Source organism: Rhinatrema bivittatum, chromosome 6, assembly GCF_901001135.1.
Source record: "Rhinatrema bivittatum chromosome 6, aRhiBiv1.1, whole genome shotgun sequence".
Classification (NCBI taxonomy): Eukaryota; Metazoa; Chordata; class Amphibia; order Gymnophiona; family Rhinatrematidae; genus Rhinatrema; species Rhinatrema bivittatum.
Window position 1 is genome coordinate 269708635 of NC_042620.1, and position 27997 is coordinate 269736631.

A 27997-nucleotide genomic window follows, 5' to 3' on the forward strand; every position below is an offset into this window, starting at 1 on the left:
GGGAGTGGCGAGGTGTGGGAGGGAAAGAGATCATAGACTTCTATGGAGGTAGAAAGTCTCTCTAGGGCGAACTGTGTGTGGCTTTACGACAGATTTTAACATTCGGCGCGCATGCGCGTAGCTCACAGCCGCGGAAGGTATGAGTTGGGTGTGTGGTCGCGCGCTGTCCCTCTCACAGCCTTGCGTTTCTGTGCTCTCGGCCTGGAGGTCTGTGCATCGCCGCTGGGCGCAGCGCTCCGGAGGCGCCCTGCTTACTACGCCCATATTCTACGTGAACGCCGGGCCGCACTTGGGCCACGTGCACTCTGTGCTGCTGGCCGACTGCCTGCACCGGGAGCGAGCGCTGCGGAGGCGCGAGACCCGACTCAGTACTGGTGAGTGAGCCAAAAGTACCGAGACTTTCCCCTCCCTCCCCTAAATTTTGGAGAGTGGCCGCTGGGAAGGAAACCTTCTTGAGTTCAGTATCACAATATCCAGAGGCTCCTGCTTAATTGGACTTCATATATTTATAGATGCATCGTGGACTTAGAACGTGTCTAGTCGGTTAGTCTTATTGGCCTGGGTTCGATTCCCGATCAATGCTGAGCTGAAAACTTGGTTTTAATATAGGTCGGTTAGTCTTATTGGCACGTCAGCCACTTAAAAGTTCCCAACCGAGGCCGATGCAGAAAGGTGTGTACAATGGAACTGTAACCGTCTCTTTTTCTGTCAGTAAGAAGGCCCAGACAACTGATCCGTGAAGATAGACTTTTATTGCCAGCAAGATGCAGCTAAGACAACGGCTTAGTACAACTGCATGCCACGCCCCCTCTGGAGCAAACCTTTATACACTTTACAGTTCTTATCTTTCACACATGCGTTCTGGTTTTGCTGAACAAACATTTTACAAACTGCTGAACAAGCAATAGCTAGCGTGGTCTCTAGTAGGTGTAGCTTATGATCAGACTATTGTTTCGTCATTTAATTGACGGGTTAGATATTCGCGACAGCGTTCGTATTAATACAATACAAAATATGAATCCAAAATGGAGTCACGTTCACTAAACGTTAGTGCGTAAGTACGTCATTACGTGTTATTTGCGTTGCAAATGTTAGTAAATCAAGATGGCTGTGCGTTTCACTGCAGCATGATGAGACGAGAGGCATCACAGCTGTGCAGTCTTCAGGGGTTCATGGAATCGAACTCCTTCATTCCCCCCTTTGATACTTTCAACGCCGATGGATAGTGGAAGTATCATTTGCAGCTGTTAAGTAACTGAAAAGAGAAGCAAGAATCAATACTAATAACTGTTAAGGTGGACCCTAAAATGTTACTAGGTCGTTGGTTACTTCACGGGTTTGAGACGGATGGGCCCTACTGGCGTCAACCCCCTTTGTAGCCCGGCTTTCCCTAGTAACAAAAGTGGTCCTGTCGGTGAATTAGGTGGTTTTAGAGTTTAGTATCAAAATAATCATTATCAGAATCAAAAGAGATATCATCAGAGTCAGATGCTTCAGAATCAGGGAAAGTAGAAACCGACACATACTTATTGATCATCATAATATGAGCTGCAGCCCTGCAATCAGCAATGGTTTCAATCATAGATCGTAGATTTCTGAAAATAAGAGGTAAACAAAGAGGGAACAGAATGCAAGTTAGAATAAAAAACAAAAGAGGAATGAAGATGTCCTTCAATCCGGGGATTGAAGTAAGCCAATTTGGTAGTGAGGAAGTCCAATCAAGGATACCGGTCCATGTTTGCACAGGGACATGAGCTAATCGGATCATGCGATCAGTAATCTCCTCGATAACTTTGCTCTTATCATCGATCTGCAAACAACAATTTGAGAGGTTAAATTTGCCACAGACACCACCTTCTTGTGCTAGGAGGTAGTCCAAGGCTAAACGATTTTGGTAGACAGCTGTTATTATTCTGGTGTTTTGTTTGGCCAAGATATTGAGTGCCATAGCAGAGTCGTTGGTCAGGAGTTCTAGTACTGCTTGTAAGCGAATGATGCGATTCAACATGTATATTGGAGTTCTATATCCATAGGATCCATCTTCAGCCCATGTGGCAGGGCCGTAGTATTGTACAATTCGCTCAGGGGGCCACTCCTGATCTTTCCAATCACCAATAGAAACTTTAGGGCTTCTGCGACGTTTGTTTGGCTTCATAGGGCTATAGACAGGTACACCCAATGTTTCACCCGCTGTGATTGGTAAGAGAAAGAAACTTGGTCGTATGGTGGCTAGGAAACAGGTGCCATACCAGTTGAGCGGCAGTAATTCATATGCCCGGCGGCCACAAACGAAGTAATAGCCGTCTGGTGCAGCGAAGAGGGTGGTTGGCACTCCAGCATTAGTCCACGTTTTGTTGAGGACTGCTTCAGTCCACATGGTGGTGGGCATTGTCAAATTCTCAGTTTGCCACCAGGTTTGTTTAGTTAGGTTAGCAGTAAGCACCCCCGTACATGGGGAATTACCTACAGAGGTAGTATATACTCGGGAATGTTGTCGAGATATGCAATGTCTGCCAATGACATCTGTTTGGAGAGCCCATTCATATGGGTGAGGTTTCCGTTTGTAAGTTATAGTCGTGTTCAATTGATTGAGATCGGTTTGGAAGACCTCTTTGGCCTCCCATGGCCATTGTTCTCCAGTGTGCGTTCCTCCGCAGACAAAACAATTTTTAACTTCAAGAGAGAGAGCTATATTCTCAGCCAGATTGACAAACATATTCTTTGCTTGATTGGAGAAAGTATGTTTTTTGAATTCTTCTGATGCGTGGGATATTTCATCAAAGAAGGACTGATAGCCCACTACAGTAGTCTGATGAATGATTGGTCGAGGTTTGTCTCGACGTTGGGTAATTGTTATATAGGTCATGGGGTCTTTCCCTGTTCCATCGATTCCAAAGCCCCAAGTATCTTGCCAGGGATATCCTTCACCCCGTATGGGCCATTGTATGGACATGGTATTACCAGCTACTGCAGTTAACCGGCCAATTCCATGGCAACCATGATATCCTCCTCCTGTATAGTCACATACCAGAGCCCATCCTGATAAAATTAAGTCTCCTTGACAGGGTAGCCATTGAGATGGATTGGCCACCCGATTGTAAGGACAAAGGTACTTATGGTTGTGAGCATAGGCCTGTTTCCAGGCTTTGGATCCGCAGTGGAGGGTGTTCGGGTGCTTTCCAATGGCTTCACAGGCGTCGAAGGTAATGGTGGCAGTAGATTCTCCTCCAATAAGGACTTTGGTCGAGTTGATGTAGTACAGGATGCCTTTTCCTTCCGGAACGATGGTTGAGGTATAGCTCTTTGGTAATCCGGCGGTCAGGGTGATGTTATAGTACTTGGGAGTTGTAGGTGTATGACAAATGACCTTGTCATTTTGTAGGCACCGGTGAAAAGATTGGTATCCTTGAGTAGTATTTAATGATCACGCAGGCTGAGTTGCACATGAGTCAGGTGGCTGAGATTGGTGTATAATGGTAGAGACAATCTGGAATCCATCTAGAGTAGTGGTACGGATTAACTTGACACATTCAGTGCAGTTTTTGCTTAGGGGTAGAACAAGAGATGTAGCTGTAGAACAGGAAATCAGTAGAATAACTAGTAGTAGTCTGGTTGTCATAGCCGAAAGTTGAGGGTGAACACGTTGGACTTGAATTGTAAGTAGTTCAGTAGATTAATTCTGAAAGGAAGAAAAAATGTATATGTTAGTACTCTTTAGCAAAGTACTATAATCATCTAATCTGGACTATCTTGTTGCCTGTTTTGAGTGAATCTTAATTTGTGGTCTCCAATCCTGGAGACTTGCCAATTGGAGGCAGCAGGTTTTAGGCGAGTCCAGTGAATCCAGGAAGGACATCCAGAGACCTTTACAGCAGTAGGAGTGGTGAGTAGTACTGTGTATGGACCCTTCCAACGTGGTTTGGGGAAATCGGATTCATCCCAGTCCTTCATCCATACAGAATTTCCAACTTGGAATGGATGAATCGGGGTTAACAAAACTAACGGTTCAACGTCACATGTATAGTCCTGAATTGCAATGACTGTGTTATATAGTCCTTTGAGCTGATTACTTAGTGACAACTCCCCTTGTATCTGCAATGATTCGGGAAAAGAAGGGAGAGGTGGAGGTCTTGCATACATCATCTCATACGGTGTTAGCCCTGATCGTTTTGGACTGCATCTGAGATGTAGCAAGGCTAAGGGTAGGATGTCTGGCCATTTGGTCTTTGTTTCTTGACATAGTTTAGCTATCTGATTCTTCAGCGTTCTGTTAGCCCGTTCAACAGATCCACTGCTCTGCGGTCGCCATGCGCAGTGCAGATGCCATGTGATACCGAGGATTTTACTTAGTCTTTGGATAACATCGCTGGTGAATGCTGGTCCATTGTCTGAATTGATTTGTCTTGGTAATCCGTAGCGTGGTAAGATTTGGTGAAGGAGCAAGGACGCAACTTCTTTGGGGGTTTCAGTTCGTGTTGGTGTGGCTTCGATCCATCCGGTATAGGTGCAGACGGCCACCAGCATTGCTTTGTAGCCTTTGGACGGAGTCATGTGAGTAAAGTCAATTTGGCAAACTTGGAAAGGTGTAGTTCCTCTTAAAATATGTCCAGGTGATGGACCAGGTCCACTTCTAGGATTATTTTTGGCACATGTGACACATTGGCTGATTGCGTGTTTTGTTAGTTGGATTATTTTATTGATGTAATACGTCTTTCCCAGCAACTTTACCAGTGCATCTCGTCCGAGATGGGTTTTGTTATGTGCTTCCTTGACAATAGTCCAAGCTAATGTTTCTGGAATCCATATTCTGTTATCTTGCAGAATCCACCAGCCATTGTGATGGTGGATCTGTTCAGCCTGTGCCCGGTCATTCTCCTCTGTCGAATAGGTAGGAGTTTCTGTTGGGAATTGTAGAAGTGGATATGTTGTAGTTGGGATTGATAATAAATGTGCACGGGCTGCTTCTTTTGCTGTTTTATCTGCCCATTGGTTTCCTTTTGCAACGGGATCTGACTTTCCGGTATGGGCTTTACAATGCATGACAGCTACCTTTTGTGGTGCCCACACAGCATCTAGTAATTGATGTATTTCAGATGCATTGGCCAATTGCTTTCCTTCGGCTGTTAGGAACCCTCGCTCCTTATATAGGGCTCCATGTACCTGGATTGTGAGGAAAGCATATTTGGAATCTGTATAAATATTCACAGTCTGTCCTTCTGCCAATTGTAAAGCTCGAGTGAGAGCGATTAGTTCAGCTTTTTGGGCTGATGTCCCAGGTGGTAGGGGCTCAGCTTCAATAATGTCGTCTTCAGAAACTACAGCATATCCAGCAACTCGAATTCCATCAATAACTTGGCTGCTTCCATCAGTAAATAATGTCCATGCTCCCTGCCATGGTTGATCTCTCAAGTCTGGTCTGCTGGAATGTATTGTAGTCATGACCTCCTCACAGTCATGTGCGACGGGTTCAGGTGCCGGCATAAGAGTGGCCGGGTTCAAGTTTTTGCTGTCCTGTATTTGGATTTCAGGAGTTTCACATAGCAGAGCTTGATATTTTACAAGACGTGAATTAGTCATCCATTTTGGTCCATGGGTTTCTAGCAGTCCTTGAATGGTGTGGGGGGTTGTTACATTTAAGAGTTGTCCAAAAGTTAATTTGACTGCTTCTGGAATTAGTAAGCATGCAGCAGCAATGCTTCTTAGACAACCTGGCCATCCTTTTGCAACATTGTCCATTCCTTTTGACAGATATGCAACAGGTCTTTCCCATGAGCCTAGAGTTTGAGTCAATACCCCAATGGCCATGCCTTTCTTTTCATCGACGAATAGATGGAATGGTTTCATTACATCTGGCAATCCTAGTGCAGGTGGTTCAATCAAGGCACCTTTCAGTTGTTGTAAGCTTGTCAGTTCATGGGTTTCCCACTGAAAAGGCTGAGATTCTGCCTCCTTTCCCCGCAGCTTGTCGTACAGGGACTGGGCGATAACAGCGTAGTTAGCAATCCACAGCCTACAGTATCCTGCAGCTCCAAGGAACGCTCGGAGCTCTTTCTTGCAAGTGGGTACAGGTTGACCTCGTATTGAACTGGTACGGGATATTCCAAGGCAACGGGTACCTTCCCGGATTTGGAATCCCAGGTATTCTACTTCCAATTCACAAATTTGCACCTTCTTTTTACTTGCACGGTATCCTTTTGAGTACAACGTCTTTAATAAGTGGAGTGTGGCTATAGCACATTCGTGATACGTTTCACGAAACAACAGAAGGTCATCCACATACTGTATGACTGGCCCATACGTGACTTGGTACATCTTCAAGTCTTTTGCCAGTTGCTCCCCGAACATCGTGGGTGAGTGCTTAAATCCTTGCGGTAAGCGAGTCCATGTGTACTGCTGCTTGATTCCAGTTTGTGCATTTTCCCATGTGAAGGCAAAGATCTTCTGGCATTCTTCTGCTACTGGAACGGAGAAGAAAGCATCTTTGAGGTCAATGACACTGTACCACTTGGAGGTAGGAGAAACTTGAGCCAAGATTGAGTATGGATTTGGTACAAGGGCTACTAGATCTGCTACTTGATTATTCACTTTCCGTAAATCTTGTACAGGTCGGTAATCAGAAGAACCGGGTTTCTTTACGGGCAGTAGAGGGGTGTTCCAAGCAGATCGGATTCGCCTGAGAATTCCCAAATCATACAGTCTCTGCAGGTGTACTTCAATTCCTTCTCTGGCCATGTATGGAATGGGGTATTGAGGTTGATTGATCACCTGTGCATTCTGCTTCATTTCTATCCATATGGGGGTAGCGTCGATAGCTATTCCTCCCGGGTTCTGTTCGGACCATACTTGGGGCACACTATCCATCAGTTGTCTGCGCTGTTCGTTAAGAGGGGTGTCCCCTTCGTATCGATGCAGAGTGATTTGTTCAAGAACGGGGAGATGCAGTCTCCATTCTTCTTGTAGTGGACATATCAGGGAAACTGGGCTATCGGCAAAGGATGCCTTGATTTCACCGGTAGGTTCGGATTGCAAGGTAGCCCTTAATTTACATAGGAGGTCTCTTCCTATGAGAGGTACTGGGCACCCTGGCAAGTAGAGGAATTGATGGGACACTAACTGTCCTCCTATTGTAACTTGCCGTTTTTGAAGGAAGGGAGCAGTTAGTGGTTTTCCGGAAGCCCCAACTATAGAGATGTTTCTTGAAGTAGGCGTGGTGATGGCTGTGGTCATCACAGATCGTTGAGCACCCGTATCCAACAGTCCTTTGAACGTTTCAGCCCCCACTTTTATCTCCACAAGGGGGTCTAGAGGAAGAGTTCCCCTTTCTAGTCATGCTTCGCTATCCTCGCCGGAAGTTTCGCCTACAGTCATCTGCCATTCTGCTTCTTTAGATTTGGGCGGTGCGTATTCGCCCGGCTTTGCTTGCCGGCGCACCGGACACTCAGACTTCCAATGCCCTTCTTGTTTACAATATGCGCATTGGTTGGTTCCCAATGGCATTTTTCCACCTCTAACCAATCCTCCTCTATTCGCTCGTCCTCTTGGCAGCCCTCTTGATGGTGGGTTGCCCCTTCCTCGGAATCCGGGATACCCGTTATACTGCCTAGACGGGTTCCCGAAATTAGTTTCTTCCAACGCTGCGGCTAACAGACTAACACGTTCTCTTAACTTTCTAGTTTCTTTCTTTTCCTTGCTGTCTCCATCCGGTTCTCGGTTTACATACACTTTATCAGCCATTACCTTTAATTGGCTGATATTCATGCCCTCGAACCCTTCCTGCTTTTGCAACTTCCGGCGGATGTCTGGGCAGGACTGACTAACGAAGCTCATCAGTATGATAGATTGATATTTGGGATCCTCAGGATCAAATGGGCTGTATTGACGATATGCGTCCATTAATCGCTCCAAAAAGTTTCCGGGGGATTCATCTCTCTGCTGCACCACGTCTTTGATTTTTCCCATATTTACAACCTTCTGCTTCCCTTTCTTTAAAGCCTCAAGAAACGCGGTCTGATAGGCGGTTATGCGCTCCCGCCCTGCCGCAGTCTGGAAATCCCAGTTAGGATCCGCAGTCGGGGCTAAGTCCCTTACTGCGTCTTCGGGACGTCCGTCTGATCCGGCTCCTAATCGAGCTGCCTCTTCCATGTTTAGTTGTAGTTGCCGGCGTTCTTCAGTGGTGAAAAGAATAGAGGCTAGGTGCCGGATGTCAGCCCAGTTAGGGTTGTGGGCAGCGAAAATGCCCCGTAAAAAGTCTACCATCTGTTCTGGCTTTTCAGCGTATGATGGCCCCAGCTGTTTCCAATTAAAAAGATCGCTGGATGTAAAAGGTATGTAAGTAAATAATCTTATTGTTTGCGTAGTACGATGCTCGTTTTCTTCAGTTGGGACTACGGGAACAACAGTTGATGTTTCCCTGATTGGTAATTGCAAACTAGCTGCGGCTTGGGTCTTACTGCGAGTTCCGTCTGATACGGATGCCTCGCCGCCGCCTTCTTCCTACGCGGTCGCCGTTCCAGGTCGTTCTTCATGAGCTAGTGCCATTCTTGGATCAGCTTGCGCATTGGAGGGGACTGGGGGGCTTGGTGGCATGGGATATGTGGGGGGATAGGAAGGGGCATATGGCGGCGGCAAAATATTTTCAGCGTCGGGCAATGCTGGAGGCGGCAGGGGTTTAATTTTTTTTTCTGGAGTCCGTGGATTCCCTTGTACTACAAATATGGCCGCCTCAGCTGACGCATGCTCTGTAGAGTCCAATATGGCCGCTTTGCCCTTTCTCTTCCGGTTTGGGGATTTCCGGTCTCCCATCTTACATGCTTGAGCCACCATTACGAGGGCGGCTCCCTCCACTAATTTCTTCGCCCAGGATGGAGGATTTTCAATAACTGCGATCCACGCGGTTATGTATGGTATATCCTCAGGGCAACCCGGATTCCCTTCTCGTATAACTATTTTCTGGACCCGTGTGGCCGTTTGGAAATTAAAGGTTCCTGTAGGAGGCCAATTTACACAGAAACCGGGCCATTTATGGGTGCATCGTTGAATCATTCCGGGTTTTGTACATTTATGTTCATCGAACACTTCGCTATAGTGTTCCGTCATGACTTTTAACGGAGTCGACCCGCTCCCTCCCATTAGGATAGAGTTCACAGACAAAGGAGGGAAGGGAAGACGGATAGGTAAGGGGTCCGTATCCGTCAGACACAAAGGGTCACAATTGCCCCGACTAGAACGCGGTCGCCCGGTCTAGAACTGCGAGGCCATTCACTCTCTTTCACACAACAAGAAACCTATTCCCACTGTCGTATACGTTACTTATTATTTCCATACAGATTATCCGCGTGGTCTTCGGAGCATAATTCCTACTAACACACTGCGTGGGGTGTGATCAAGGCCCCCTCGGTCAGCCAGAAAAGACCGGGCTATTTCCTGAGCTAGCTAGTCTTTACTTATTTCCAGATTCCCATAATACTCGCCTGCAGGGGTCTTCCGATCGTCAGGAAAGCCTTCTTCCCGGATCATCAATCCAGAGGTCCCGGCAGAATTTCTGTGGAACGATCCCCTTAGAAACCTGATCGCTGAACTCAGCGGTGGCCACTCACCAGGTGTATCAGGGGGACCGCTCCGCCACCAAACTACCGGACCTTCTGGAGAGCTAAAATAGCGTCTCCGGTACCTCCTGGCTGGCTCGCCAATGTAACCGTCTCTTTTTCTGTCAGTAAGAAGGCCCAGACAACTGATCCGTGAAGATAGACTTTTATTGCCAGCAAGATGCAGCTAAGACAACGGCTTAGTACAACTGCATGCCACGCCCCCTCTGGAGCAAACCTTTATACACTTTACAGTTCTTATCTTTCACACATGCGTTCTGGTTTTGCTGAACAAACATTTTACAAACTGCTGAACAAGCAATAGCTAGCGTGGTCTCTAGTAGGTGTAGCTTATGATCAGACTATTGTTTCGTCATTTAATTGACGGGTTAGATATTCGCGACAGCGTTCGTATTAATACAATACAAAATATGAATCCAAAATGGAGTCACGTTCACTAAACGTTAGTGCGTAAGTACGTCATTACGTGTTATTTGCGTTGCAAATGTTAGTAAATCAAGATGGCTGTGCGTTTCACTGCAGCATGATGAGACGAGAGGCATCACAGCTGTGCAGTCTTCAGGGGTTCATGGAATCGAACTCCTTCAGAACGAACGGTTTTACCCCTATACGTGCATTTTCTGCAGGTAATCGTTACTGCAAATGCAACAAGGAGTTTTTACTAGCAGAAAATGTGCAGGTAACACTGGCTTGGTCTTAACGCTCTCGCATACACATCTCATGCAAATGAGGGCTTTACCTAATCCCTCCCAATGCAGAGAGGTGTACTAGAATAGCTCCCTTTTTCTTAGCGCTGGAAATTGAACGCCAGGTCAGAGATGGAGTTAAATTTCCAGTGCTACTTTGCTGGCACTGAAAAGGGGGGGGAAAAGGAAAATGTAGCTGCATAAGTAGTGATTTATCTGGCTAAATTGGAGCAGTGGTGGCAAACCCCTGATTCCCATCAGCCTGTCAGGGACTCCCCCTACCCCTTTACCAAATTAAAGTGTACATTCAGTCTGTATGGAACGCACATTTTGTAGTCCAGGTGCTTTTTTAAAACTCATGCTGCATTTGCATATCATTAGTTTACTGCATCGGGAGTTTAAAAATAAATTGTAATCTATGTGTGAAAACTGCACTGAATTCCAGTGCTCAGTATTCTAATGTGCAGATTACTGCATTGACCTGCATGAATACTATTAATGGTGAGTTTGGCACGTCATATGAAAAAAAAACCTATAAAACTTACTTGTGACTTGCAGTGGCCATTGTCAGAGAGGATATTGGGCTTTATGATTCTTTGGACTGACCTAGTATGGTATTTATTTTCCTCTCAGAACACCTGCATGTCCATAAAGCTGGCTGAGTGTACCATTTAAAGCATTATACTATACTAGTGTAGATTATCCATATAATACTGATATAACTCAATGTTATTTTAGCATGCTTATCTGAATTAGAAGCCAAAAACGAGTCTGTCAAATGACCCAATGTAACTTTTCAAAATCTTTAAAATTAGCTCAGTAACTAATGGCTGCATTTTAATTTTATCATAAGGTTGTCACTGCACCTAAGTAATATGTAACATTTCACATTCATATGAAAACAGTATTGAAAAGAGAGAGGGACAATGTCTACTTAAAAAATCTTGACACACCAATGCCTCATACAGGTCAAATAACTTTTTTCTGATGGAAAGGAAGTTGTAAAACTTGGGGTCAAGATGTGAAACTTCAAGGTGGTAGACTCAGGAAATATGTCTTCACAGGATGGTGGATGCATGGCATGCCCTCCCAGAAGAGGTAATGAAGACAAGAATACGGTAGTAATGGGATTCAAAAGGGCATGGGACAAACATACGGTAGAGGAATCCCTACTTGCTAGAGTTTAGAAAAGAAGACATGAGGCAACATTACTCTTGTCTCTCCTCTCTTCTAGGTACATATTTAGGTCCTTCAGTCTCATCTCATGAGCCTTTCTGTGCAGACCCCACACCATTTTGGTTGCCTTTCTCTAGACTACTTCCCTTCTGTCCTTATCTTTTATGAGATGCAGTCTCCAGAACTGAACACAGTATGCCAACTTACAGCCAAAACTGAGTATTGATTTTTTTCAAATCAAATATAGGATTTTTCATTCCAGTTCCTGGTTGTGAGTGTACGATGATGCATAATGCTTTTACTCCATAGATACAAAGCTTCTACTGTTCTCTTAATGAATTGCATAGTTTTGCCCTTGAGACCAGACACTTTTAACCTTACTTTTTTTTATTTCATTCTTATTTTAAAGGAACAGACGAGCATGGATTGAAAATACAACAAGCTGCTGAGGCTGCAGGAAAGGATCCATACCAGTTCTGCTCTCAAGTGTCTGATCAGTTTAGAGCTGTTTTTGACCACACCCTTATTTCTTACACAGACTACATTAGAACCACAGAGGAACACCATAAAAGAGCAGTTGAAGCATTCTGGACAGTGCTGTCTGAGAGAGGCTATATTTATAAAGGAGTATATGAGGGATGGTATTCCACCCCAGATGAAAGCTTCCTTACGGAATCTCAGGTCATGCATATTCAAGACCAAAAGGGAAATCTTGTTAAAGTCTCCAGTGAAAGTGGACATCAGGTAAAAGGAGTTTGTAGATATCCATATCAGCTATTATAAAATTATTTAAAAATCTACAGTGGTTATTGACAATCATAACTCCTCTGCTTTGAATATTACTAAGGAGATTATGGGCTATAAAACAAATAAAATTAAATTAAAACTGTATGACAGCATAATTTTCAAATGTTTCCAGGAGATATAGGCAGCTTAACTAAGAATAAGGGACCAGGTCTTTTAAAGATATTCATGGTGTTGAAAAAAGTAGAAATAGTCCATCATTTGTCCTTTGTAAGTTAGCAACCTTATAATGATTTTGATAACTTTTTTTTCTAGCATTTTTAGGTTTATGGTAAAAAAAAATACATAAAAATATCTGCATACAAATTAGCATTGTAGCAATCAGGTACAAGAACAGCAATCACCAAATTTAGAAGTAGTATAACATCTAAAATATAGCACATCGGATCATTGCTATTCAGATCTGGGTATGTGAGAGCAATCTGTTTTATGGCTAGATATAGAGATTGATATGTAAAGTAATGTCTTCAAAACTAAATTGGGGTGAACAGTAATACAGCTGCCACTTTCTCTTCTGTTTTCCTTATCGCTTCTGCTGTTAGCCACCTCTTTGCCAAATACTTTCTTTTTGAAGATGATGCCTTGCCTTGGATTTAAAGCTTTTATACCAAGTGTTGCCTCATTACATTAAATAAAAAGTAAAAAAAAAACCTGGCTTATGTATTGTGAAAGGTCTTGCTGAGCTCAGACTGCTGTCAAACTTGGTGGCCAAGGAGGTTCAGCCAAAGGAGTTCAGATTTGGCAGGGTTAAGTTTTGTTTTGTTTTTTTGGGGTTTGTTTTTTTTTAATTATGAATAGACAGTCATTGTGCTACTGTTGAGATTGGAGATGGGAATAGCTTGATCGGATCCTGTGTTGATAAGTTAGATATCATTAGCGAACAAATGGCATTTGACATTGAAGCTTTGAAATAAGTCACAGATTGGACGAACATAGATATTAAAATCGGGGAAAGAGCAGAGCCCTGTGGTACACCACAGGTTAACAGGCTTGGGGACAGAAGATTTGTAGGCCCACAGAACAGTTTGTTCTGTTTGAGAGAAGATTCAGACCATCTGAGGGCAGTGCTTGTCATGCCAATGTTTCTCGAGTGCTGGATCAGAAGAATGCCCTCCTTAGTCTGTGTTTAAGGTGAATCTCATTTATGATGTCTAAGAGGACAGGTTCGGTTCCGTGACTTGTCCTCAAGCCTGATTGGTGGGAGTGTAGTAACTTCCTCTCGTCAAGGAAGTCTAGTAGTTGATTAAACTTGTGGAAAATGTGGTCTGATAGGAAGGGCAGGCTAGAGTCTGGGTGGTAATGATCCAGGATATTGGGGTCCGAGGTTTGTCTTTTTTTTTTATTTTGTTTTTTCAGTATAGGTTTGACTACCAAATCTTTCAGTGTGTTTGGAACAATCGCCTGAGATAAGGTGCCATTAATCATATTGCAAAACCACAGCAATAGGTTGTTTTAGGCTACAGATGAACCTAGTGGGAATAGGTTCCAGCAGGCTTTTGGATTCGCTGATTCGTTTGGAGGAGTCTTCCACTTTTTTGGAGGTAGTAAAGCTGAAGTCTGACAATGTGATTTTGACCTGTGAGTGTGGGGGTTACCTGTTGAGGTGGAAGGAAGAGCTGTTAGAATGAGTGTAGAGGAGGGAGAGTTGATGGAGGAAGGGTAGATAGCTGTGTTTTTCAGAGAAGAAATGATCAAAATCTTCTGCAGTGAGAATCAGTTACTGGCCACGGGATGAGACAATGGTTTGGAGAGCTTCTGAATGAGTTCAGAGTTTGCTTGAATGGTTTATTGAGAGTTTGAGTTGTTTGATGTAATCCTTTTTTCTTTTTAGCTTGTTGAATGGCTGTTTTGTATTTTGTAGCATGTACCTTGCAGTTGCGCTGGTTGGTGTCTTATTTGTATTTCTGCCATGCTCATTTAAGCTGGCGGAATTGTTGCTTGAGGAGGAGAAGGCCCTTGTGGAACCATGGGCAATTTGTAGGATGTCTTGTGGGTTTTGGTTTGAGTGGAGCTAGCAAGTTGAGTGCAGAATTGAATTCATCATTCCAGCATAGGACCAGGTCTCAGGTGGATCTGAGGGGGGGGGTAAGAGGTTAGGGTATGTTGATGAGTTGAAGTAAGTCATCAATTGTAATGGAAGAGAGGTTTCTTGAGGGAAGTATTTGAAGGGGAGAAATAAATATCTTGGGGATTGGTAAGGTGACTTGGACCAGGTAGTGACTGGATGAACAAACAGTTATAGTTTGTCAGTATAATTTCCATTGTGAAATATTAGGTTGAGTGTGTGATCATATTTGTGAGTAGGGACCATGATAAGTTGGGCGAGACCCAGAACATTCATGTTTTGAGAGAAAGTGAATGCAGTACCATTGAGGGGATTCTCAGTGTGATAGATGAAGTCACCTAGAAGTAAGGTATCTTGGGACTTAATGGTCATGTCACAAATGAACTGTTTCAGGTAGGAGTCAGGGTGGGTAACAGGTGGTCGATAGATCAGAGCATTGTTAGGATGTTTGCTGCCTTGGAAGTTTCGCATCAGGCAGTCGGATTTGCCTATTTCTTGGGTTACGGCTAGGACGAGCGAGAGGGTGTATTGAAATATGATGGCAGCACCTCCTCCACAGTCCAAGGGACGAGCTGTGTGTTGAATAAGATAGCCAGGTGAGAATAGTTGGGCAAGGGAGTCATTATCACCATCTCCAATTCAGTAAGGAGGGGGATTGTGAAGGTTAAGTTCTTAAATAAAATATGCCATTCTGGGTCAGACCAAGGGTCCATCAAGCCCAGTATCCTGTGTCCAACAGTGGCCAACCAAGTCATAAGTACCTGGCAAAAACCCAGACGTTAAATGAATAGAACCCAAGCTACTAAACCTAATTGATTAATAGTTAATGTACTTCTGCTCTTGGAACTTATCCAAATCTTGTTTTTAAACCCAGCTACGCTAACTGCCGTAACCACATCCTCTGGCAATGAATTCCAGAGCTTAATTATGCATTGAGTGAGAGAATTTTCTCTGATTTTTGTTTTAAATGAGCTACTTGCTAACTTCATGGAGTGTCCCTTAATCCTTTTATTATCCGAAAGAGTAAATAACCAATTTTCATTTACCCATTCTTCAAGTCCTTTCATAATTTTGTAGACCTCTATCATATCCCCTCAGCCATCTCTTCTCCAAACTGAACAGCCTAACCTCTTTAGCCTTTCCTCATAGGGGAACCATTCCACCCCTTTATCATTTTGGTTGCCCTTCTCTGTACTTTCTCCACTGCAACTATATCTTTTTTGAGAATCGGCAACCAGAACTGCACATAGTATTCAAGGTGCGGTCTCACCATGGAGCGAAACAGAGGCATTATGACATCCTCTGTTTTATTTGCCATTCCCTTCCTAATAATTCCTAACATTGCTCTTTTGACTGCCACAGCACACTGAGCCGATTATTTCAATGTTTTATCCACTATGACACCTAGATCTCTTTCCTGGGTGGTAACTCCTAAGATAGAACCTAGCATTGTGTAACCATATTAATGGTTATTTTTCCCATATATGCATCACCTTGCACTTGTCCAAATTAAATTTAATTTGCCATTTTGGAAGCCCAATCTTCCAGTCTCACAAGGTCCTCCTGCAATTCATCACAATCTGCTTGAGATTTAACTACTCTGCATAATTTTGTGCCATTTGCAAATTAAAGCACCTCTCTCATCGTGCCCCTTTCCATATCATTTAGAAATATATATTAAAAAGCACTGGTCCTAGTACAGATCCCTGAGGCACTCCACTGTTCAGATTTTTCCACTGTGAAAACAGACCATTTAATCCTACTCTGTTTCCTGTCTTTTAACCAATTTGCAATCCATAAAAGGACATCATCTCCTATCTCATGGCTTTTTTTTTTTTTTTTTAAGTTTCCTTAGAAGTCTCTCATGAGGGACTTTGTCGAACGCCTTCTGAAAATTCAAATATACTACATCTACTGGTTCACCACAGTCCACATGTTGATTCACCCCCTTCATAAAAATGTAGGAGGTTTGTGAGGCAAAACTTCCCATGAGTAAATTCCATGCTGGCTGTGTCCCATTAAACCATGTCTATCTAAATGTTCTGTGATTTTATTCTTTAACAGTTTCCATGATTTTTCCCGGCACTGAAGTCAGACTCACCAGTCTATAGTTTCTAGTATCTCCCCTGGAGCCCTTTTTAAATATCTGGGTTACATTGGTCACCCTCCAGTCTTCAGGTAAAATTGACGATTTTAATGATAGGTTACAAATTTTTACTAATAGGTCTGACATTTCATTGTTTAGTTCTTTCAGAACCCTGGGGTGTATACCATCCGTCCAGGTGACTGACAAAGTGAAAAGTAGTAAATCTGGCCTACTACTTCTTCCAGGTTCTCCATGATTTGGGGTATTTCATCTGAATTGTCACCCTTGGAAACCGTCTCTGGAATAGGTATCTCCCCAACATCCTCATCAGCAAATACCAAAGCAAAGAGTTTTAGTCTTTGCGCAGTGGCATTGGGTATTATGATTCACAGTAACCCAGATAAATGGTATAATTTAAATATTTCCCCCATAATTCAGGAATTTCATAAGAAACTTGAAAGTTGGAAACATTTCCCTTTTTAACTTTGGGACACACAGCTTTAGTTAAAATGATCTTAATACCCAAACTGATATAGGTATTGCAAATGGTTTCTTTGATATTGTTACAAAAGGATCTAAAAGTGATCCAGAGCCTGTGTTCCAAATTAGGCCAGGTTAACCATTGCCAGATTGATGGTTCCTAAAGTTAAAGGGGGAGGGGGGGGGGGTCTGGGTTTTTCCAATCTATGTTTATATAATATGGCTTGTATAATAGGTTTAATGAACGAATGGCTACTAGATACTTCCAGGAACCCTATAGTTGAAATGGAGGAAAATTTTATATTTCCACATAGTCTTCTGTATCTACTACATGTCCCCCTTACTACTCTTCCAAATTATATTTACCATTCTTTACTGGTAAGATCAATAAAGAAGGGGTGAACTCTTCTTAGGAGACTTCTAGGGATACATGAAGGTCCTTATGCTTGCACCTCCATGGAAATCCACAATTTCCCCCAGGATTGGTGACAAAGTGATTTCACACTCTAAAAACAATAAATTTGCAGTCTTTTATTAATTTACAAAAGGGGGCAATTAAATCTTTTTTTGCTTTTTCAGGAGAATTACTTCTTTATGTATATTTACAGTTGCATAGTTACATTGCATCTCTGAAACCTTTAGATGATAGAGGATTCACAAATGGCCCCAACATCACATGTTTGTATGTGGCTAATTTTGAGAAACTCTGTTTATACATTTTTCTGGCCACTGGTTGTTGCATGATTTCGTGTTATTGACAATATCCTTGTAGTATGGAAGGGCACAATATACAATTTTATGCTTTTCTAGATCCCTTAACACATTTGATCATCATCTTTGGTTTCGGGCATATATTGATAAGTCCACGGTGCCTTTTTTCTGGATACTTCAATCATTCTTGAATCATGGCATTTTTTTCCACTTCCATGTAACGCAAACCCACTGACCGCAACATCCTTCACTATTCTAGCCACCATTCCCAAGTCTTGTTCATCGTGTGATAGCGTGAGCCTGAATCTGTTATGTTGCTAGGGTTTCACTCCCGTGGCTACCCTTATAAAAGATTTTAAAATGGGCTACGAAGTGCACCTATCACACCAATCGTGAACTTCTATTGAATACCTTCCCCCCCCCCCCTTCAAAACAGGGCATCATCGCCAGCATCGACCTATGTTCTCCTCCTGTTTTCCACACAAATAGGCGCCATCTGTCTGCATTGCACCAGTTCAGGAATGCTGTTACCGCATTCAATGTTCTGTGACTCTCTCCCCATTTTGCACTCACAGCCACAACTTGAAGGGTATGCTGGTCTCAGCCGAGCTGACTACACCACAGGCTGACGCATCCGGTTTTTCTGGATATGCCCCCTGTGGCTCGTGTGCAGCCTGCCCTTTTTCTGAATGCTTACGTGAATATAGACATGCTGCTTCGAGTCAGGTTTTCACCTTAAGGCGTTCCTCCACCTGTCGTTCATGCGGTGTGGTCTATATTATGTGTCCTTGCCCTCTTCTATATGTGGGCAAAACCACACGGGCTTTAGAGACTGGTATTCTTGAGCACATCAGCTGCATGCTCAATGGCCGTGAGGAAGCTCCCTTTAGTCACACATGGGCTCCAATCACACCACAAGGAGGACCTTAGTCTTTTCGCCATTGAGGTTCCCTGCCCACGCTCCCGTAGCAGTGACTTCAATGAACTTTTGCTCCAGAGAGAACAATAGTGGATATTCACACTGAACTCGCTCTGTGAAATACTGACTTTTCTGTCTTTATTTTTCTTCTTACCAAGTAGCATAGTCTGTTTATTGGTATTGAATGGTCTGCTGTCCACTGATTTTTCTGCTTTGATTTTTATTTTTACATTCATTTTCACCTTTTTTTGATTATCTAGCTTACTATTTGGCCATCTCATTTTTAATTCTCAATCTTTCAGTATTTTCTAGTTAATTTCATTTTTCTATGATTCCCCCCCCCCCCCCCCCCCCACCATTACTCTTAGTTGAATTTGCATTTTGGAAAGTGGCCCCGCCCCCATCCCTCATCGCTGTCTGCTGTCAGCTTGACAGTGCCGAGTTTCTCTGTGTTATGCTGGTGACCAGGTTCTGACTTCTTATCCTGTGTTAAGCTCTCTGTTTCTGTTTTCATTTTGCAGCTTTATTGCTTACCATGCTGATATGTTCTATTTTTTTCTTTTTTATCAGTCTTTCACTCTTTCTTCTTTCCTCCACGGCATTGTAGGACTTGCTCATGTTTCCAGCATTCCTTAAGTTTTTATCCGGTGTATTTTCCATTCTGGTTCTGTTCTATTTTGCTTCTGTGCTTGTTTCTAGCTGTGTGTTTATCTTTGTGCTGGTGTTTAACTATTTCTCCAGCACTGGTAACCCAGGTCTTTGTTTATTGTTCTGTGTCATTTGCCAGCGTTTCATTATCTCTCTGACATTGGCAGCACCATCTTTCCACTGTTTGTTCTGTTTCATTATCTTTACGGCATTGGCAGTCTCTGTCTTTTTTGCTAACTTCATGGAGTGTTCTTGACCCCCATTGGATTTCTGTATTGCCTGATTGGTGCTATGTATTTCTAGGGCTCCTCTGTGTGTTTGTTTCTTTTGTTAACTCCTTTTTGAACTCCTTATTTAATGTTTGTGGGACCCTGGGAACGATGAGCATTTTTAGCTGCTTTTGACTTTTCTCACATGGTATGTATTGCCTTCACATTGTAATTTATTACCTATTATCCATTTGTTATTCCTTCTCTATATGTACCTTTCGATTTATTTCTTTCAGTTGTTCATAGATGCCGGACTTTAATTTTTTGTTACATGGTTATTTACTAGGTATGTGTTTTATATTGTTTTTCATGTACTGTCTTGTTTATATGATGTAACCTATGTGTGTTCTGAGTCCTTGTTTTGTCTTTATCTGTCTTTCTCTATTTATTCATAGTTTTGGGCTTTTGTCCCTGCCAGTACTGCCGGAATGGTGAAACATGGTCTGTGTAGGTTTGCGATGGGGTGAAAATTGGCTGGGTCCATTGGGTTCAGGTTGGGTTTCTTGAGTAGTGGTTTGAGGATGGCTAGTTTCAGCACGTCCGGTACTAATCCTTGAGCTAGCGAGCAGTTGATAATCTCTGCTAGTGGCTTAGAGATGGTGTTTGGGATGGTGAGCAGTAGTTTGGAAGGAATGGAGTCCATCGGATGAGTGGAGGGTTTCATCTTTTTGAGAATCGATTCAATTTCGAGCGAAGTGGTTGGTTCGAAAGATTCTAGGTTTATTTTCTGGCTTAAGGAGGGAGTGTAATGTGAAGATGGTTCAGACTTTGAGGAAGCCAAAGGGGCTATTAAATTGAGGATTTTATTTTCGAAAAATTGTGTGCAAGTTCTGAGCATCTAGATTGGGCTTGATCGTCAGGGATGACTGAAGAAGTGGGTTTAGTGAGCTCTGAGACGTAGTGGAACAATGCTTTGGCGTCAAAGGAGTAATTATGAATTTTGCGGGCATAAAAGTCTCTCTTTGTACGAAGGATGATGTTTCTATAGCTGTGCATGAGGGTTTTGTACTCAGTGTGGCATTGGAGGGTCTCTTTTGCTATAAGTGTTCTTTGTGTCTTAGTTCTAGTTTGTTTTTTCAATTCCTGTGTAAACCAAGGTTTTTTGTTCTTAATGGACGGGTGTAGTTCTTTAGTTGTTAAGGGGCATATTTTTTCTGCTACCTTGTTAGTGATATGCCAAGAGGTGAGGGCTTTATCTGTATCAGAGAGGTCAAGGTTAACAAGTTCCGTCGAGAGATGGGAGCTGCGGTCGTCCATGGAGCAGGAAGTCCTGTATTGGATTGTAGTTTTGGAGCAGGGGGAAGCTGGGTTTTGCTTGATGCAGAGGTCAGTTGTGATCATTCAGTGGTCTGACCATGGGATAGGGGAGCAATGAAGCTGGGAGGTTTGGGTGAGGCCTGAATTTATGAATATGAGGTCCAAGGTATGACCAGCTTTGTGCATGGGACTATTCACGATTTGTGTGAAACCCATTGCCTTGAAGGCAGATAGCAGAGCTTCGCAGTTGGTGGAGTGGGGGATCACGTCGACGTGGAGATTAAAGTCTCCTATGATGATGGCTGGGGTGTCGATTTTGATGTGTTTGGCGATGAGCTCAATGAGAGGAGAAGGGTCCGAGTCTAAGAACATAAGAAAATGCCATACTGGGTCAGACCAAGGGTCCATCAAGCCCAGCATCCTGTTTCCAACAGTGGCCAATCCAGGCCATAAGAACCTGGCAAGTACCCAAAAACTAAGTCTATTCCATGTAACCATTGCTAATGGCAGTGGCTATTCTCTAAGTGAACTTAATAGCAGGTAATGGACTTCTCCTCCAAGAACTTATCCAATCCTTTTTTAAACACAGCTATACTAACTGCACGAACCACATTCTCTGGCAACAAATTCCAGAGTTTAATTGTGCGTTGAGTAAAAAAGAACTTTCTCCAATTAGTTTTAAATGTGCCCCATGCTAACTTCATGGAGTGTCCCCTAGTCTTTCTACTATCCGAAAGAGTAAATAACCGATTCACATCTACCCGTTCTAGACCTCTCATGATTTTAAACACCTCTATCATATCCCCCCTCAGTCGTCTCTTCTCCAAGCTGAAAAGTCCTAACCTCTTTAGTCTTTCCTCATAGGGGAGTTGTTCCATTCCCCTTATCATTTTGGTAGCCCTTCTCTGTACCTTCTCCATCGCAATTATATCTTTTTGAGATGCGGCGACCAGAATTGTACACAGTATTCAAGGTGCGGTCTCACCATGGAGCGATACAGAGGCATTATGACATTTTCCGTTTTATTCATCATTCCTTTTCTAATAATTCCCAACATTCTGTTTGCTTTTTTGACTGCCGCAGCACACTGAACCGACGATTTCAATGTGTTATCCACTATGACACCTAGATCTCTTTCTTGGGTTGTAGCACCTAATATGGAACCCAACATCGTGTAATTATAGCATGGGTTATTTTTCCCTATATGCATCACCTTGCACTTATCCACATTAAATTTCATCTGCCATTTGGATGCCCAATTTCCAGTCTCACAAGGTCTTCCTGCAATTTATCACAATCTGCTTGTGATTTAACTACTCTGAACAATTTTGTGTCATCTGCAAATTTGATTATCTCACTCGTCGTATTTCTTTCCAGATCATTTATAAATATATTGAACAGTAAGGGTCCCAATACAGATCCCTGAGGCACTCCACTGTCCACTCCCTTCCACTGAGAAAATTGCCCATTTAATCCTACTCTCTGTTTCCTGTCTTTTAGCCAGTTTGCAATCCACGAAAGGACATCGCCACCTATCCCATGACTTTTTACTTTTCCTAGAAGCCTCTCATGAGGAACTTATGCTCCACCTGGTCTAAGAGACCAGGTGGAGCATAAATTAAGCAGATTTGGAACTGATTGGAGTTGAATAGAGCGAATTCGAGTCTGGAGGTATGATTAGTTTATTCCCCCCCCCCCCCCCCCCTCTTTTTTTAAGTCTAGGAATTGAGAAAATGTCATAGAGTTGAAGGGGTAGCTGATTGATTAATGCTAAGTCTGTGGGCTTCAGCCAGGTTTCTGTGATGACAGAGATGTCCAGTTGTGAGTCCAGGAGATAATCATTGACTATATACGGTTTTTTTGTAAGGGATTAGGTGTTGAAGAGGGTTAATGAAAAAATGGAAAGTCCGAGGAATTGAGTGAAGGGGGAGGTCATTATGGGTATCAGTCGCTTCTGCTGGAGAAAGGTAGGGTTGTAGAATTTTTTTGCGGTTATTATAGAGGTTTTTGATGGGGATGGGGTAAGAGAGCATGTTTGAAGCGCAGATAGAAATATTAAAGGTAGGAGCGAGTTGAGGAAGGATGGCAGAGGCTTCAGGAAGCGAAACTGCTGGCTGAGGAGGCTGAGGCACTTGCTGGTCGCACAAAGGGGCCTACCCCTTTGTCGCGCTCCTTCGGCGCGCGGCACCACAGAAGAGCGCCCTAAATTTAAATGGGCGCGTGGTCCCGCCTCCCAGGCGTCGCGGGGACGTGGCTCTGGAGTCTAGTGTGCGGCTCGGGGGCGCAGGGAGAGTCTGAGGGCGGCGCAAAGCGTCGATACAGCCTTACTTTTCTTTTCCTTTTGGTGGGTCGGGTGGGTGATTTTCAGGTTTTCTTGGAGTTCCCTTTATTATTTTCACTTCCTCTCACTTGCGCGTTCCTCTCTCCTTCTGGGCTTCTTGGCTCCTTCACTTCGGGTGGAGAAGCCGGGTGGCACCGGGACGGTTCTTCGGCGCGTGCTACAGAGCGGGTCGGTGGTCGGCGCGGAGAAAGGACTGGCCGCAGAAGAGTGCCCTAAATTTAAACTTATCCAATCCTTTTTTAAACACAGCTATACTAACTGCACTAACCACATCTTCTGGCAACAAATTCCAGAGTTTAATTGTGCTTTTCAAAGGCTGTGTTCAAATCAGCAAGATTGAAGGTAGATGACACCAGGAAAAGTATATTACGAGGAGCAGAATGTGCCTTCCGTCTGGAATCTAGAGCAAATCCTAAGATGAGTCAAGAAAAATATAAACATTAATGCAACACCAAGTGAACAAAATGTAAAGATGTTTTTCTTCATAATACCATTTGCCTCTAGTGTAAACATTTTTCATGAAAAAAAAGAATAATTAACAGCTTTTTTTTCTTTATCTGCTGGAGCTAGGAACAAGAAACTGGGTTACTAGGAATCATTGAAAATATGGAATGGTTTTGAACTTTTTATAATTAAAAATCTAGAGCTTCATCTATGCACAGACAAAACTAAACATCTTAGTAAGATAAGGAGGGAAAAGAGAAATGTCAATTAAACACAGGAGAAAGAAATGCCAAAGGATATTAACAGAATATTTCAGGCACATTTAGAATGTAGTTGTCACCTTTTTCTCTTATTTAAATTTAAGCATTTCGGCATGCATGGGAGGGAGGAAAAAAGGTTTTCTTGCAAGAATTGGCCAACATTCACATCTTAAAACACACACAGCACAAACATGGAAACAACCTTAAAAGTATGAAAACAAGTTTTCATACTTTTAAGGCTTTTAACGCTGTTACTTCTCTCAAAGATAAGTAAGTGACAGAACTAGAAGGTTAGGGATACAATTCAGCTTAAGGATATAGAGGTTTATGGGTACTTAGGCATAGTGCGAGATTGCTTGGTTGAAAGGATGTCCAGTGTGCATATATGTGGGTGGGTACATGTGCTCCATTTGATGCATGTGTTCAAGTTCCTGTAGTAATTGTCAGTGTGAATGTGGTTTAATATGTGATCAGTGTGTAAATGAATAGGCTATTCTTGACAGAATAGCCTGTCCAGGACCAACCCATCCCTCTGGACAATGGTCACATCAACACAATCAGAAAACCATGCCATGTCTCCTAGTCCTGGGGAATCTTCCCTAACTCACTGTTAACAAACTTAACCTATAAATCTTATCCTAATAAAGCTTTCTCCAGCAGCTAGTTAGCAAGACAAACACCCAAATCAAATGGGTTTTCTTACCTGGAGGGGAGAATTAGCACCGGAAGGAGAATGAAGGCAAGGGGAAAAAAACCCATAATGTCTCCAACTCCCTTAAACAGGGCAACTAAATAGGCAGCTCCTGCTCACCCTATCCAGGTCCCAACTGAGTCCACAACTGTTATGATTTAATAAATGCTTAAAGCTAGCAGTAAGTAGGGACCCTCATTTTTGTTTTTTGTTTATTTTCCTGGGAATTTATTAGGGTTTATGACAAGAACAAAAACAGGACAAAATCAATGGAAAAAAAAGACTCACCTTTCTGGGTAAATATCAGTTTATTTGGTGGACAGAAGCCAGGACAGTAAAACAATAATGTTAAGCAGATTCTTGAGATGCAGCACATGCTTTGGCCTGTATTGGCTTCCAGCAGTGGGAAGAGGCTTTGGAATGCTGTATCCACAGCTCTGGAGCTGCCCTTTAATCAGCTTAAAATTAGGGTGAAGATCACTTTAAATCAATTGTTACCTTTGGAGGAAAAAACCCAGGAATTTATGGGTGAAAATTGGTTTAAACTGAAAATGAAGGACCCTAAATATAAGATTTTATGGAGAAGAAAACCAGTTACAATAAAGTAGAATAGGATCAGTTCTCTCGGAAATGAATTACTGATACCAGGCATTATAAAGGGCTCACGCCTCTAATTACTTTCAAAACAGTTTCTTAATTGACATTAACACAACATCCTCTTGATAGGATAACAACATAATAAGCATTATAATTCTCTCATATCTATAATGAATCCTGGGTTTGTGTAAATCATGTGATTTCTTATAAAATAAGCCTAAAGAGAAAAATGAAACTTAAAACTAAGTTCATATTTTTTTTTACCTTTGACCTACATGTTGGCATTTCAGCTTGAAAGCAGCCTTCAACGATTCTACAGTTTATTCAGTTGTACGTTCAAAGTGCAGTAATACTATGTTCACAGGGGGGGAACCTTTTTCAAAGTACCCCCAACAGTGTCTTGCGGTACGTACCACGGGGTTCTGCCATATAAGTAAAGTGAAATCTTGCTAAAAATTAGCATGGTTTTTATTACATCAGCCTCTGTATATTTCAGTTCAGCGTTGAACTACATAGTATAGCGATTACTAGACCCTAAATTTTCTCTAACTTTCAGATCAGTGACATTGTCTTCATTTGTGAATAATAGATCTGGCATAGCCTCCCCTCCTGTGAGCTCTTCCACTAGCTGCCTAGTAGGGCAAACAGGATGACTTCACTCCTAGCTTGATGCTTCAGCAGGTAATCTTCAGTCCATATTCAGTAAGTTAAAGTGGTTTGCAAGCAGGACTTCTCTTTTGCTTGCTATCTTGGAGATACCTCTTACCATCTCTGTGCTGGGGTCTATATAATCTGAGGTGAAAAATAATTTAGAAAACTTGGGCAGCAGCCACATTTTTATTTTTCTGGCTTTTTTTGTTTTATTAGATGTTTTCATTTGTGTGTGTGTGTTCTATTTTTCTTCCCCTTCCAATTTAGCCTTTTCTCCTTTGTTAGCAGGGAGCAATTATAGTCCACAGATGCAGCATTTCTTTCCAGGCTCATGCTCGCTGTGGCTTCTCCCATCAGGTCCAGGCACCGGACACTTTTCCACTCCTGCATATGGTGCTCCCATATACATGGAATTTCTTAGTCTTTTCCAGGGCAACCTGCAGCAGTGCTTCTCAACCCAGTCCTCAGGACATATGTAGCCAGTCAGGTTTTCATGATATCCACAGTAAATGTGCACGAGAGAGGTCTTCATGCACTGCTTCGATTGTATGCAAATCTATCTGGTGCATATGCATTATGGATATCCTGAAAATCTGATTGGCTAAATGTGCCCTAAGAACTGGGTTGAGAACCACTGGCCTGCAGCAGTTCAGTGTCTCCCTGCTCTCACTTTATTTCAGTAGCTACAAGTGTGTTTCTGGTTTAAAGTGCTTCACCCTCCTTTTCTCTAATCTGTCTCTTCTGAAGAGTTCATACCTGAGATTGTCACTCGTACTTCTGAGGGTTTATATTGAAATCAGAATTGGTGTTAGATTACCTCACTGACTTTGGGTCACCATGTCACTTGAAGTGGAAAATTAAAAACTAATATAGAATCTAGAAAAATGGAGAATATTTCTAATATAATTGAAAGTATTATTTGCATGTAAATTTATGCAAGTGTTTCTCTTCTCTGGGTCACAACAAAGAATTGCCCATGTGTGGCTAGTTTGAAGAGAGTTGCAGTCAATGACTTGAGGCTTTCTTTTGATCAAACTAACTGCTGTTTTTCTTCTCCAGGTGTACTGGACCAGAGAAGAAAATTACATGTTTAAGCTATCGGATTTCAGATCTTTGTTACTGAAATGGCTGGAGAGCCACAAACATGCAGTTTATCCAGAAAAGTTTTACCAGATTGTTCTTCAGTGGCTGCAGGAAGATCTCCCTGATCTATCGGTGTCCAGGGAACGAAGTAGATTAAAGTGGGGTATACCTGTCCCTGGAGACTCCCAGCAGACAGTCTACGTGTGGTTGGATGCTCTTGTTAATTATCTTACCGTGGCAGGCTACCCTGAAGCACATCATTCATGGTGGCCTGCAGTGCATCATGTTGTTGGCAAAGATATTCTCAAGTTCCATGCTATCTACTGGCCTGCATTTCTGATGGCAGCGGGACTGGCACCACCTGAGCGTATTTATGTGCATTCTCATTGGACGGTCCATGGCCAGAAGATGTCTAAAAGCCTGGGGAATGTAGTTGATCCTATTGACTGCTGTGGCCAATACACAGTAGATGGCTTCAGATACTTCCTTTTAAGACAAGGTGTCCCAGACAGAGACTGTGACTTTTACCATGAGAAGGTTGTTCAACTCTTGAATGCTGAGCTTGCAGATGCTCTGGGGGGACTTCTAAACCGCTGCTCTGCCCCCGCAATGAACCCAGCTCAAGACTACGGCTTCTTCTCTAATTCCTGCTTTCCAAACAAACAAGATCGTTTTGATAGAGCAGTATCTGCCAGGGCAGTGGAAGAAGACTACCAACTGATTGAGGTTGTGGAAAACTTACCCGTTGAAGTTCAGACCCATTATGAAAATTTTCAGATCTATAAAGCTTTAGAAGCCATAGACACGTGTGTGAGACTGACAAATCGATTCTTTCAGAGACACATGCCCTGGAAGCTTGACAGAAATAAACCTTTTGAAAAGCTTTGGCTGGATACCATCATGTATGTCACCATGGAGTGTTTACGCATGTATGGTACTCTGCTTCAGCCAGTGGTGCCATCCATTGCAGACAAGTTACTTTCTAGGCTGGGCGTGGCACAGAATGAAAGAACTCTAAAAGATTTCGGTTTCTTGGCTAGATATCATGGGAAGTACTGTTCATTTGAAGGAAGAAAACTAGGACCAGATACTGGAGTTTTATTCCACAGACTTGACCCACATAAATCACAAAAAATAAGAGGTCCTTCTATCATCAAACTATAAAATCTTTCTAATAAAATCTATAATTTTTTAGACTGGAATTTTTTTTTATTTTATTTTTTT

General features: G+C 42.8%; 1 protein-coding gene across 2 annotated transcripts; it reads left to right on the plus strand.

The window, feature by feature from the left end:
• Window positions 1-2: 2 nt before the first annotated feature.
• Window positions 3-27975, plus strand: MARS2 (methionyl-tRNA synthetase 2, mitochondrial). 2 transcript variants are annotated; one of them, XM_029607179.1, is made up of 3 exons: window positions 3-374; window positions 11877-12211; window positions 26750-27975. In XM_029607179.1, exons 1-3 carry the CDS (start codon window positions 140-142, stop codon window positions 27935-27937), a joined length of 1758 nt encoding a protein of 585 aa, XP_029463039.1. In that variant the 5' UTR covers window positions 3-139; the 3' UTR covers window positions 27938-27975. The 2 variants fall into 2 exon arrangements, with proteins under 2 accessions (XP_029463039.1, XP_029463040.1); XM_029607180.1 differs by lacking the exon at window positions 3-374 and adding an exon at window positions 547-672.
• The last annotated feature ends 22 nt before the right edge of the window (window positions 27976-27997 follow it).